The 14,555-nt window shown below is 40.3% G+C and overlaps 1 protein-coding gene across 4 annotated transcripts in view; it reads left to right on the plus strand.

Moving 5' to 3' along the window:
* The window catches only part of ATL2 (atlastin GTPase 2), a 31,060-nt gene that overhangs the window by 3,230 nt on the left and 13,275 nt on the right, over positions 1–14,555 (plus strand). For 3 of the 4 annotated variants that reach the window (XM_083605222.1, XM_083605220.1, XM_083605221.1), the window contains exons 2-4: positions 11,286–11,545; positions 13,015–13,149; positions 14,219–14,323. In XM_083605222.1, the coding sequence (XP_083461348.1) occupies positions 11,286–11,545; positions 13,015–13,149; positions 14,219–14,323 (500 nt within the window). Of the gene's footprint in view, positions 1–9,076; positions 9,269–11,285; positions 11,546–13,014; positions 13,150–14,218; positions 14,324–14,555 lie in introns of those variants that run through there. The other variant, XM_083605223.1, reaches the window with a different exon arrangement.

Below are 14,555 nucleotides of genomic sequence, written 5' to 3' on the forward strand. Positions count from 1 at the left end.
TGTGTCCATTAGTTTCTATTAAATTTAATTTTAAACTAGTTCCTAAGTGGTATATCTGCACTACAGTTGTGACTTCCTGTAACACCCATACACTTAAAGTTCTAACCTTCATTTGTGAGCATATCACCTAGTTTTTAATTAAAAATGAAACAAAAACTTATTCCTTGTTTACAGCAGTGAAAAGCATCAAACTTGCTTTCTAAAGCTCCAGTCTGAAGAACCTGCAATTTATTGTTGTTTTTTTTCTGGAATTAGTTCCTTATATTATCAAAAGCTGCTGCTTGAAGTCATTCAGAGTTATTTGGGTGGCTTGTTAAAGGGTGCTTCTGGAATGAAGGGCATCAGAAATCTTGCATTCACAGTGCTTGTAATTGAGCCATACAGGTTGGGGTCTTACACAAGATGTGAATGCATTTACTTCTCTCTAATGACCTAATCTCAAGTGCTGGCAAACTAACAACTTCTGATGAGGGTGTACCAGCAGGTGTCAGCTGTGTGTTACGGAACCCTTGCATGAGGGCTACAAATGTCGGTTAACTCTTCACTCCTAAACTTTTAGCTGTAACTCTTTGCTACCATGTACTGGTAGACTTGTAAATTCTCTTCTCTCTCCCCTCCCCATATAGGGCAGGAGTCACCTAATAAACCCTATCAGCAAAAGCCCTGCGCAAGGACTTCTGCTTGCGCAGCAGGACTTTCCCAGCTCACTATCCCCCCAAATTGGCTCTAGGTTGGTTGGGAGAGCCCCCCAGGACTGAGGGAGAGGAGGCTCATTCTACCTGGCAAACTGATAAGCTTGTGCAGGTGGAACATTTTTATAGCATGACTTGAATTCTACTCATTAACTTGTTTACAGATGCATCTTCTAGCAATGGGAATAGTAATTGACAGATAATCCAGTTGCTTGTCTGGTTCATATATAACTCTAAAGTCAGGCTTCTCCAGTCTGGTGTCTATCAGATGTCTTGCATCAGCCCCAGCCAACGTGGCTGATAATCAGGGATGATGGAAGTTGTGATCCAAAGCATCTAGATTCTGGAGGGCATCACATTAGATATCACTGGTTTAGTGTTATATGAGGTGTTGGGAACCTTAGGCACAGGAGCCAAATACAGCCCTCCAGACCTCTCTATCTGGCCTTTCATTATGCCTTCGGGTGCTTTTGTGTGACTTGGCTGTGCCTTTGAATTATAATGCTGCCTATCTGGATGGAGAGATGTGTAGAAACCTGACGTTTGTGTGAAGGGAATATAACAAGCAGGGATAGGGAATCTGTGATTCTGTGGATGTTGTTGGACTCCACCTTGTGGCATGGCCAGTGGTCACGGATTGTGGGTGCTGTAGTCCAGCAGCATCTAGAACAGCTCCAGCCAGCAGGGATAATGGTCAGGGATAATGGGAGTTGTAGTTCAAAACATCTGGAATGCACCATGTTGGCTATTCCTGATCTAGAGTTCCTTATCCTAGTGCAAAGAAAAAAGGCACATCAATTGCTGTACTCACTTGTCCTGGTCCTGCCCACTGCTTGTATGTAGCCCTTGGAAGGTTGCCCCAAAGAAAGCATGACAATTGGCCTGAAAAAGGCTTCCCATCTCTGTGCTACATGGACAATCTTCAGTAAACTCCATGTCAAGCATACACATGTGCACACATACACACCTCCTCTAATGTGGCCAGGATGAGGACTACTTTCTAGAGGTACATTCAGTCTCAAAAAAAACTTGGCTTAGCGTTGCATGTGAATCAACAATCCTGGTTTTAAACAATCAGTAGTTGCTAAATGAGCAAACATCGAAACATGGGTCATGAAGCTGTCTTGTTTACCTAACCATTGCTTTAAAGCAAGATTCTTTATTTGCATGTAATTCTAAACTGAGATTCTTTGAAATTAAAAGTAATTAAAGAAATTAAAGAAATTAAAGAAAAAAAGAAATTAAAAGTAAATATCAGCAGGGAAAAGATGGAGCATATTAGTTTCGACATTTCACTTGATCCCGCTGAATCTGCTAAACTATGATTTAGTGCTTTTGTCAGTAGGAAAGCTAATCATAGTTTAGGTTACAGTCTGGTTTTGGATGAGGCTGCACTACCCTTGAAGTTTGGGAATGCACCTGGACTCTCTTTGATGGCTATGGACACACTCCTGCTACTAGTGTTACTTTACCACTGATCTCTGGATAACCAGTTTTCATTCTGATCCTTAATAGCATGAGAGGCAAAATAGAACCTGAAGACACTTCATATGACAGTGGCCATCTTCGTTCCCAGCACCACTCACCTCATCACTCCTTCCCAACTAGGACAATCACAAAGGCATGCCCCTACCCTATGCTGGCCAGGTTATCCAGAATAATGCCACAGGCAGCATTAACAGCCATTGAGAGGTCCAGCAGAACCAGCAGTTACTGGTGTAGGTCATCTACCAGAGATTCGGGGAATGGGCTCTCTTCATACCCAGTCACCAGTACAGGCAACAACTGGTTTGCACAGGGAGTGCGTTCCTGTCCCCCATGCACTTTGCCAGAGCACATGCAAGCCCACAATGCCTCCTTTTCCAGTCACTTCCCGTTGCGGCGATGGGAGCATGCATTCTTTTAATGCATGCAAAACGGGAGTTGCCTGTACAGACAAATTCATGGTGCTGCTGTGATGGCCAGGTTCTACTAACACTGTTGGAGACAGTATGCCTCCGAATACCAGTTGGTGGAAAGAGTGCCGTTTGGAAAGAGTGCCAGTTGGTGGAAAGAGTGGAGAGAGTGCTGTTTTACCTGGGCCCTGATTGTGGCCTTCCTGTAGGCTTTTGAATGGCCACTGTGAGAACAGGATGCTGGACTAGATGGACCTCTGGTCTGATGCAGCGGGGGTCTTCTTTTCCACCCATTCCTTAAAAAAACCAAAAACGTTTTCCATTAATTTTTATTTAATTATATGCAAGCAATGTGTAACAAAACACTATAAATTTTCTTTATGAACAATACATATACAGTGGTACCTCGGGTTACATACGCTTCAGGTTACATGCGCTTCAGGTTACACGCTCCGCTAACCCAGAAATAGTGCCTCAGGTTAAGAACTTTGCTTCAGGATAAGAACAGAAACCGGGCTCTGGCGGCGCGGCGGCAGCAGGAGGCCCCATTAGCTAAAGTGGTGCTTCAGGTTAAGAACAGTTTCAGGTTAAGAACGGACCTCCGGAACGAATTAAGTACTTAACCTGAGGTACCACTTTATAAGCAATTCTGTTTAAAATGCCCCGGCTGTCAATCACCATACATATATACATCAATATATCAATTAGTTACAGATTATTTCAGAATTGTCTAGTAGTTTTATTTATAAATAAAAATCAATAAATGAAATGAGAATCTGATTAAGCCTTACTTAATGCTCCAGCAGAGCTCTTCTTATGTGCAGCAACCTATAGATAAGTCTGGACCTAGATCTACTGCTTGATATACAGCAGGGCGTGCCTTATTTCTGCTTAGCTTGGTGTGTCTGCTGTACCTTTTTTCTGGGAATGATAGATGTAGCCCAGGCATCCCCAAACTCGGCCCTCCAGCTGTTTTGGGACTACAGTTCCCATCATCCCTGACCACTGGTCCTGGTCGCTAGGGATGATGGGAGTTGTAGTCCCAAAACAGCTGGAGGGCCGAGTTTGGGGATGCCTGATGTAGCCATTGGGCGAAACAGGGTTGCATTAATATAAAATTACTGTGATGCAAGTTATGTGTGCCTGCCTTTGCCCAGAATTTAATTATCCAAAATGCAGTGACAGGGCTCCTGACATTAAGGAGCTGTACATGTTGTCATTATGCTTCCAGGCCTATTTCAAAGTACTGGTACCTGCCTTTAAGCCTTTCTTGCATAGATCACCTGCTCCCTCCAGCATAATACATCACATGGGAGGATCGAGATCCTAGGGCATTTGCTGAAGTGTCACTGCTGTCCTATAATTTCCTACCCAGCGTAGTCTGATAGAGTGTCAGCTTGGCAATCTTTTGAACTCAGGTGAGCTTTTGGGGCTTTGGCTTACTGAGCTGCTGAAGTATTTTTAGAATCATAGAATCATAGAGTTGGAAGAGACCACAAGGGCCATCGAGTCCAACCCCCTGCCAAGCAGGAAACACCATCAGAGCACTCCTGACATATGGTTGTCAAGCCTCTGCTTAAAGACCTCCAAAGAAGGAGATTCCACCACACTCCTTGGCAGCAAATTCCACTGTCGAACAGCTCTTACTGTCAGGAAGTTCTTCCTAATGTTTAGGTGGAATCTTCTTTCTTGTAGTTTGGAACCATTGCTCCGTGTCTGCTTCTCTGGAGCAGCAGAAAACAACCTTTCTCCCTCCTCTATGTGACATCCTTTTAAAAGGCTGACTAATGCTGTTGTGTCACATATGAAGGATGTTTATTGTTTTATTGTCAGAAACCTATTATAAGCTAGTTTGGGTACCATTTTGAATTTGGTGTGCATTCCTGCCATTTAGGCATGTTTCTAGTGTCTGATAATAAACACGGGAAGACAACACGTTGAAAAACAAGTTAGGGTCAGATCACTAGGTCAGCAAACTAGAAATGCCATGCAAGTACAGCAGCTAGAGTAGTGATTGCTGCTAAATGGAAGTCACAAACCCTACCCTCAAGGGAGGAATGGATTTGTAAATTAAATGAATACTTAGCTTTGGCAAAATTAACAGCTATTATAAGAAATCAGTCGAATCAAAATTAAAAAAGGAGTGGAAATGTTTTGATGAATATATGGGAAAATATTGCTCAAAAATATATATGCTAATATGCCTAGATTAAAATGTAAAGTATCTGAGGGAACGTAAATTAGTAAGGAAGGATAATAAGAATACATAGAAGATTTGAGAAGATTGTAGAATGCAAAGATGAATGTAATCTCAGAATGTAGAGGAAATTGAGTGGGGGCGGAGGGAAGGACAAAAGAATATTACGTTTGATTGATGATTTAAATGATAAATATATGTGGGGATGGCTTTGGTATATTTGCATTGTGATGTAATATAGAAAAAAACAATAAAAAATGAAGTAGAAGAAAAGAAATGCCATGCATTCTATCCACTTGTGCTCACCACTGCTTCTAGTAAGCTTTCCAGAAAGAGGAAAAATGGCAAGAACTGGCATTTGTATTTGAAGCTTTAGGATACAGCACCATTTCCATAAAGATTTATACACATGCTGGGTTTGGGTAATGTAATCAAACAGCAACATAATACTTGCAGTTGTCCAGTCATTGGGATATTTGAGAAATCTTGAGCCTAAACTTTGAATATTCCCTACCAGAGGCTACAAATTGGAAGGAATACATTAAATTCTTTCCAGATTTATTTTTAAAAAGCTACTAAAAATGCCCAAATACTTAAATAGTCACAACTGTTTAAATACTACACCCCAACATCAGCCAACCAACTTGTATGTTCAGTAATCAGACCTGACCAGGTTCTGTTTGTTTGCTTGACCCAAATTGCAGGCTTACGCATTTTGGTGATAATAAATAAGCTTGATTGTACAATGTGTTCATTCTTAAAGATGTAAAGAGACTTCTGTTGGTCATACAACATACTGAGTTCCATATGCTGTGACCTGTAGTAGTAGATCAAGTCCATGCTCTTGTTTTTCAGCTGCTATGAAAAGCTGGTCTGTAACTGTCAATTGATCCTTGTTATATAAGCCAGACATTTTCTGAGGAAACATTAGCTAGGGCATTCTTGCTATAGTAACATATGAACTTTTGATCTTGGCTGTAATATCTAATCTAGGAATGACCAACTGAGAGCCTGTAGGCATGATGTAGTTCCAAAGCAATTTATCTGGCCCCTGGTCAGGGTAACATTTCCCATTCTGTAACTTGGGTATTCTTGAGGTGGGAAATGTATATACATGTACATGTATAACACTTAAAATATATATTTGCAACTCAACTTTTATACTGCCAAGGATCATAATCCAGCACCCTTTGTTATGCAGAGTAGAAGAGTACAAGACCACACAGCTGGATTCAGTAGATGATTAGAATGAGATACAAGACTTGTCTGTCGTTGCATCCAGTAAGGCCAATTCATGACATTTTTTTTCACTTTTTAAAAACAAAAGCAGCTTTAAAATTGGTGTATTGATTTCACAGGTTATGAGTCGCAGTGATGGACTTGATGCAGGCAAACAAATTTAAACTTAAGCCAGACAAGATAGAGATGGTATTGGTCAGTAGAGCTGTCTTGGGCATAGTTTAAGAGGGTAGCACTTGCTTTGAAAATGCAGGTTTAGAGTTTGGATGTGCCCCTGGTTTTATGCTTAACCATGGCTGCTTGTGCCAGATAGCTTTTGCCTAGCTCAAGCTCATGTTGCAGCTATGCCTGTTCTTGGAAGCTGCAGATCTCACCAAGATAACATGTGGCTTAGTTCCATCAGGTAGGGATTAACATTTTTCTTTTTGAGATTATTTTTTAAAGTCAGTTACTAGACCAGATGAAGTTTTACTTTTTAAGTGATTGTTCTTTATCTACTTTCCTCATATGGCTCAAGCAAATATTCTTCAAATTAAACGAAACAGCAGCTCCATACTTTTAACATTATAATATAAAAATGATCCATGTTTAATGTAAATATTACATTTTCTATTATCTGCTGGCTATTTGCATTCTTTCTCTGAGCACACACACTCTGCTTAAACACACATACTCCACAAGTACTACTTGTTGGTACAAATTTTATCATCTCAGCCTGTGGCTTCTTGTCTAGAGATCAAAGGGGACTTTTCAGTGGTGGCACCCTTGCTCAAAGGTCCCCCTTTGGAAATTGTGTTAGTACCCACATTACTGGCATTCAGATGCCAGGTGAAAACCTGGTTGTTCAAGATTTTGGTTATTAGCACCACTGTTATTTAATATTGTTGATATTTTGTTTTTATTGCATTTTTTTCTGGCATATGTGTGTTAAACTAAAACTCTGTCATTTTATTGATTTTTAAATCTGTCCCTCCGAGAGATCCTAGGGTGTTGACTGGGATATAAATAGTCTAATAAATAAAATGGCCTCAATAATATGATTAGATTCCATTTATTAAATGTGTGTGTTGTTTAACACAGAAAGATGTCTCTAGGCAACTTTCCATAGGGATAAAATGTATAATACCAAAAATAACTTTTAAAATACAATAACCAACAGTAATAAACAATTATACAACCACTGGCTAAAGAACAAACTCTGAAATATTAACTGTTTCCACTGTCACTGCAGATATATGAGCAGTTGAAATGGATCTAATCTATCCTGTCAAATGTTCTTTTTTACTGTTAAATACTATCAAAAGTGGAGGAAGAAGGGGATAATGCCTCCTAGCAAAAGTCATGAAATGGTGAAATATTTCTGTGTCTGCAACTGTTTCAGAACCATTTCTGTGACAGTTTTGTCCAACCTGTCTAACTCTGACTGTTAGTCATAAAGACTCCTGGCTGCTCTGAGAAAGTGTGTAGCAATGGCATATTTAAATTGGCCAGAATATACAGGCTTTCAGGTCAGGGTATCTTCTTACGTAAACAGCACTTCATCCCACTTGAATAGCTGAGACTGTGTTACAATATCATTCTGACTTGCTGTTAAATTGTGCTACGTCCTGCCGAAGGTCTCAGGTTGCTTAAAATGTTTCATGATTTGTTCAGTTCTGTCTAATACGCTGACAGGTCCAGTAACAACTAGAAGCAGGACTTTCTTCTGTTGGTCTAGTACAGTGTTGGGGAGTGGCTCATTTGTGTTTAAGTTGTGGACTAGCGTTTAGAGAATGGCAGGAGGAGATGACTGGTTAGCCAGTGGGATTGCTGTGGGATGCTGTCTTGGAAGAATAATATTGAGTCTTCAGTATCCTTGGGCTAAGAAATGATTTATTTTAAAGGTACTAGCAGTGCCATATTTCAACTATTCTGTAATGTAGATATTTTCTAGCATGCAACTGGATCCAGGTAGGGGAAAGGGATCTGGTTTTGCTTACCTGTTGGACTGTGGCCAAAAAGTAGTAGGATAAAGATGAGATAGTTAGGGTGTGTTTGAAAGTGTGTCAGAAGTGGTCCATAATCCATGCAGCAGGGATGCTGAAATTTGGCAACCTGAAAATTAATACAGATCCAATAAGAGGGAGATCACTTATTTGTGCCGCTGAGAAAATTGGTGGGGAAGATGCTAAGTGCATATAGATAAGGCTTCTGATAATAGCATATCAGTGTGACCATTTAAAGAATTCTATTGGGATACCTCTGACATGTTTAAAAACGCTTATTATAAGAGTAGCACTCCCTAAGCTATAGAAACTGTGGTCCTTTCTACTCACTACTTTGAATTTTTACTGGTGTTTCATCTCCATTGCTAGGAACATTGTCTATTGAACTTACTAGCTGTTCTGTTCTGAGACCTGTCACCTGATACATAGGGGGTTCCTAATCAAAGCAGTTTCCAATCAGACTTGTGGAACAACTACTTAGATTTCTGTTTGTAAGAAATCTGCAGGGAAGCAGAGTCCAAAAGATAGTATGAATAATGCTTGCACTACTGCGATAAAAGCTGCAATTTGGTGACTACAGTGGTACCTCAGGTTACATACGCTTCAGGTTACATACACTTCAGGTTACAGACTCCGCTAACCCAGAAATAGTGCTTCAGGTTATGAACTTTGCTTCAGGATGAGAACAGAAATTGTGCTCCGGCGGCACAGCGGCAGCAGGAGGCCCCATTAGCTAAAGTGGTGCTTCAGGTTAAGAACAGTTTCAGGTTAAGAACAGACCTCCGGAACGAATTAAGTACTTAATCCGAGGTACCACTGGACTTAACCTGAGGTACCACTGTACTCTTATGTACATAGTTAAAGTAAAAACCTGAGTAGATAAGACATGGTTTCCTATTTGATACATTTTTTGGTTACTTGAAGAGTTTTGTTGCTAAATTTGGATCTTTATTTGAAGGATGTTTTCATCTTATAGAGATCAATAATACAGCACTGGTTATAACTGGACCTTAAAAGTGGGAGGAAGGGTTTGTTGATGGAAATTCTAAATATTTTTCTGCAGCCTGAATGAATAATTATCAGAAGCAGGTCACCCAAAAATGCCCATGGTAACATCAAACTGTTGTTGCCAGAGAACTGCTGTATTCAGTTGTAGCTGAGATCCATTAATAGCCATTGGCACAGAACTACAGGCTGTGGAATGTAGTGCATTCCTTGTCGGTTTGTCAGGAAGACAGCCAATAAAACACATCTTCCAAGGTAGCGTTCTAATTGTTTTTCTAAAAATGTTTCCATTTAAATAGTTAAATTTTTCTTGAAAAATTTGCATAGTAATAGCAGAATTAGGTTTCATACTGAAAATCTATTGTGCAAGAGATTACTAGACCCTCAATCCATTTCAGCTGATGGCAAAAAAAGGGGGAAAGACCATGATTTGTATGTGGTGTGTTTTAAGTACCCCCCCCCAAAAAAACCCCAGTTTCTTCAAGTGGAGGAAACAGAATACAAGCTGCATGACTAAACCCCTGGCTCATCTCAGGCAATCCAAAATCAGCTGTTGTGAAGTTTGAAAAGTGAATTCTTCATGTTTAGTTCAGCAAACCCCCTTGAGTTCCTTAAGCACAGAGTGATGTCCAACTAAGCCACACTCTGTGTAGACATATTGAAATAAATGGACTTGAGCCCATTGATTTCAGTGGAGTATGATTAAGATTGGATATCATTCACCACTAACATCTGCTAATGCAACATTCAGATAAGTGTTGACTTCCTCTTCTGAGAGCTGTCTTGTATACAAATGGTGCTATCCAAATGTGGTGTTTTGCTTTGGCAAACAGGATTTACCCTTCCCCTCTTCCCTTAATGCCCACCAAAAATTTGCTCTAGAAGACATGGAAATCATATTGTGTCTGCTGGCATGACATTGGATCTTGCCCAAATACTCTTCTAATTTTAATATGTAATCTGAATTGCTTCCTTTGTGGGGTGAAGGTTTGAGTAAACATTTGGTATGTGCCCAAATGAATGGAATGGTGCCATATCCAACAATAGTTCATTGTGGTCCTTCACAGAAAACTTTATGCATGCATTTCTCTGTTTAAATCTGAAGTGTTGGACTTTGTAGGTTATGCAAGTGTCAACATGTATCTTGCACACAAAGTCTTAATGCAGCACAATTTAGGAATTAGGGAAGTCAGTCAGGTTAAAACTGTTTGCTAACTTCAGTTCAGCTGTGCTACAGTGTTGCAGAACCAGAGCATGTGGACAACCATTTCTCACTAATATTTGACATTCCATCATTTGAAAAATAAGACTTTAGAGCCATCTTGCCCCAAAATGGCAACTAGACATTCCATTTTGGTGCCTGCAACCCTGGTTTAAGGAGCCATTTGACTCCTAGCTTATATATCTGAATTTCAAACACTGGCACTAATAGCCACTATGTTTAGAAGAGAACAAGAACCCAGAAAAAAATTAGGAATTTGCACCGTTCAGAATAAAATAATTCCTTTTCTAAAACTGCAGAGAGAGAATTTTAATACATTCACAGGCACAGTGGGATAAAACCAGGACACTACGATGAGTTTTGTCCTTCTACTATAAGTTGATGCAGGGCTAGAAGGAAGAAGCGTGCTTTCTGAATGTTGCATGCCAGGAAGGAGAAAGTTGGCCATCCATGAGAGCAGGTTTGTGTTTCTGGCTTTGGAACAGAAGGTTCTGTTGCATTCCATTTAGTTCATTGGTTCTTCAACCGGTAAATTGGGTCTCAGTCTGACCCAAGATGGAGCACAACAAAACTACTACCTTTCAAATATATGGTAAGAAATTTAAGAAGTGGATTCCCAAATGTGTGTTTAGGGTAAAAGTGGGTCCCAGGTCTGAAACGTTTGAAAGCTACTGATATAATTCAGCTAGACGGAGAACTACTATATAGTTTTCTTTAATATTGACAACAAGACTATCAGGTGTTCTATATTGTGGTTTGCTTAGTTTTGGGGCTTAACATAGAATTAAAATGCATGTGAGCTTACTTGGTAAACAGAACCTGTAAAGTTGCTTCCCAGGTTGAAAATGTATTTTCTAGACTTGCTGTGGTAAGCGGGAGGGAAAAGGTAATTTTGCTGAAGGGGCAGCTGTTCTGAGATGACTTACCAAGTTGTCATTCCTAGTGATAAGAAACCTATGTTCCATTTCACTTAATGTATAAATGAACAGAATTGTTCTAACAGAATTTGGAAACAGAATGTAACTAATGTTAAAAAAAAATATTTCCTAGGGGAAAACTTTGTGGACGCAGAAGAGAACGCCCTTTTGGATACTGATGAAGAGGTGGTTCCAGAGAAGCCACGCCCAATACAAATTGTTCTTGCCCATGAAGACGATCATAACTTTGAACTGGATGAGTCAGCATTGGAGAGAATTTTGCTTCAGGAGCACATAAGAGATCTCAATATAGTAGTTGTTTCTGTAGCTGGTGCATTCCGTAAAGGCAAATCTTTTCTCTTGGACTTTATGCTTAGGTATATGTACAACAAGGTGAGTAGATTAAAGCACACCAGCTTGAAAATTTAAACTAGTTTGAATGCAAGACTGTTTTATTGAAAATATTTACGTCCTACTCTTTAACTGGAAATGTTAAGGTATTTGCTTCTTAGGGTTCATTGTAATGCATTCCTAAATAAAACCTTTAAAACCCCAGTTTGTTCTTAAACTCTTGTGGCTTCGACAGAGTGATCTAATATTGACTTTGGAAGTAAAAGGCGTAATTATTTTGGTATAAATTAGTTTAGTCTAAGTGGTTTTTCAGAGAATAACATACAGAATATGGCCTATGTCCAGTGATTACTTTGCAATAGTGGAAAACACAAGCACACCTGCAGGATTATTAGCTAATTTTGTCTGATCTACTGTAGATCCCAGGGCCACTGAAAACACTAAAATATGGAGGAAAATGGCAAAAATCAGTTGCCTTGCCTTCTGTGAGCTGAAACACTTTGCTGTGGTAAGGGAGCATTGGGTACAAACATGGGTGACCAAGCAGTGCCCTTATGAGCAGGGAAGAGCTCAGTGACAGAGGGGACACTACTTGCATCTCTTGATGTTCTAGTCTAGTCTCTGCAGCTGAGAGAGTCAGGCAGCAGTTCTGGAAAGAACACTAGTTTTAACCATGACCTCTTAGATAGCTATGAGCTCAGCAAAGACATGATGGGAGAGTTGCTTAGGAATACATGCTGTCTCCTGTTAGACTTCTCCATGTGGCCACACTTGTGCAGAGAGCCACTTTGGAATTCCCTTCATCTTGTTTAAAAGGGGGGTGTGTGTGTGTGTGTGTGTGTGTGTGTGTGCGTGCGCATGCATGCAAGCCTTTACTAATTGATAGAGCTGAAATGGATGGGTTTGTATAAAAAACCAGCATGCAGATTCTTGCACAGTTAACATTATTCGTGATAGTGACCCAAGCCATACTTGTGAGTAGGCCTATAGAAATCAATAGGTATTACTTAAATCCATTGATTTAACTGGGTTTATTTTGTGTATAACTAACATTGAATATTGCCTTACGCATTGCGAAGCTGGTTCCCTGTTTATATTAAAGCGTAGATATATTAAAGGGTAGGGCAGAATACTTTAACAAACTGCTCGGCAAGTGCTGACAAAAGCCAAAGAAATGGAACACCGTTACAAGATTTTATGGGAACATAATATGAATAGAAATGCAAATAAGATTACGTGGTATCTTAACTCAGCAGGATCTTTCTTTACAAGTTCTATAAATGTAGAAAGCTTGTACTGTCCTTGAAGTAACGTGGGGGGAAAACCAAGAATTGGTTTCTTTGAGAGCAGTCACTTGTAACTTCTGACTGGTATTGAAAACTCCGCAAAACTGAAACATTCATTTTTTGATTGAAATAAGATTTCCCCCTGACTAGTTATTTTAAATGTTCTAACGTAAGATTACCTAGAACCTCTTAACTCACTGAATAAGTATGTGACTCCTGTTACAGGAATCATCTTCTTGGATAGGTGGAAGCCAAGAGCCTTTGACTGGGTTTACATGGAGAGGAGGGTGTGAGAGAGAAACAACTGGAATTCAGATTTGGAGTGAAGTGTTCGTAATTCCCAAGCCTGATGGGACAAAGGTATTACTTTAAATAGCTGGCAGGTGTTTACTGTCTGAAGTACGTTGGGTGTGACTGTGACAAACCTTAGCCCTCTCCTCAAGAGTTGAATAATTTTTTGTAAACCACTTTGAGGGGTTGGTTTTTTGTTTCATTGCAATCAGGTGGCATATAAATGTTATGAAATAAATAATATTAGCTTAATGTTATATATAATATTGCGGGACGCGGGTGGCGCTGTGGGTAAAACCTCGGTGCCTAGGACTTGCCAATCGTATGGTCGGCGGTTCGAATCCCCGCGGCGGGGTGAGCTCCCGTCGTTCGGTCCCAGCTCCTGCCCACATAGCAGTTCGAAAGCACCCTTAAGTGCAAGTAGATAAATAGGTACCGCTTTATAGCGGGAAGGTAAACAGCGTTTCTGTGTGCTGCGCTGGTGCTGGCTCACCAGAGCAGCTTCGTCACGCTGGCCACGTGACCCGGAAGTGTCTGCGGACAGCGCTGGCTCCCGGCCTCTTTTAAGTGAGATGAGCGCACAACCCTAGAGTCGGACACGACTGGCCCGTAAGGGCAGGGGTACCTTTACCTTTATATATAATATTAGCTTATATTTTTACCATGTTTTCTGCATATCTTATTTCCTGCCACTTTGAAAAAAACCGCTGCCATTTTGTAAAGTTGAAACAAGATACGCAGACAACTTGTTACTGAATGTCAGTTGCATGAAGCTGATAAGGTAATCTTAAAGCTTACCTGTTTATGACTTGAACAGTGTGTGCAATAGCCCCACCCCCCAGAAGTAGGGCCATATTTAGAATCTAGTTAGGATCCTGGTTCAGTCTAGTGCATAAACATGTTGTATAAAAAAACCAAAGTGCAACAGAGTGAAAGGTGGCTGGGTTACTTGGCCAGTCCTTTGGCTGCCAATAAAGCAGTCTCTGGCTGGTGGAATATATCTTATGACAGCCAAATTGAGGTAATTGAGATGGCTTAATAGAAGACAGCTGGGATAGCTTAAGTTTTTAGCATAGAGATGTCAGAACTGCCTGTTTACTAATTTTGCTCCTTCTTCTTAATGGCAACGCTCCTCTAGGTTGCAGTATTGCTAATGGATACCCAAGGTGCCTTTGATAGCCAATCAACTATCAAAGACTGTGCAACTGTATTTGCTTTGAGCACCATGACAAGTTCGGTCCAGGTAAGGACCAGTGTTTAAAACTGAGATATGAAAGCTAGGAGCTAAATGGCACCTGAAGCCTAGGTTATGGGCGCCACAACGGAATGTCTAGGCATGCTTTTTTAATAAAACGAATAAAAGCTGAAAATGAATGAACCACAGCTAAAATATGATGTTCATTTTTCACATGGTCTATTAGTCCTCTCCCTGTCCACCCGCCTAATATTATTAAGAGAGTCTCTTCTCCAGTCTT

Source organism: Podarcis filfolensis, assembly GCF_964270895.1.
Source record: "Podarcis filfolensis genome assembly, chromosome: 3".
Classification (NCBI taxonomy): domain Eukaryota; kingdom Metazoa; phylum Chordata; class Lepidosauria; order Squamata; family Lacertidae; genus Podarcis; species Podarcis filfolensis.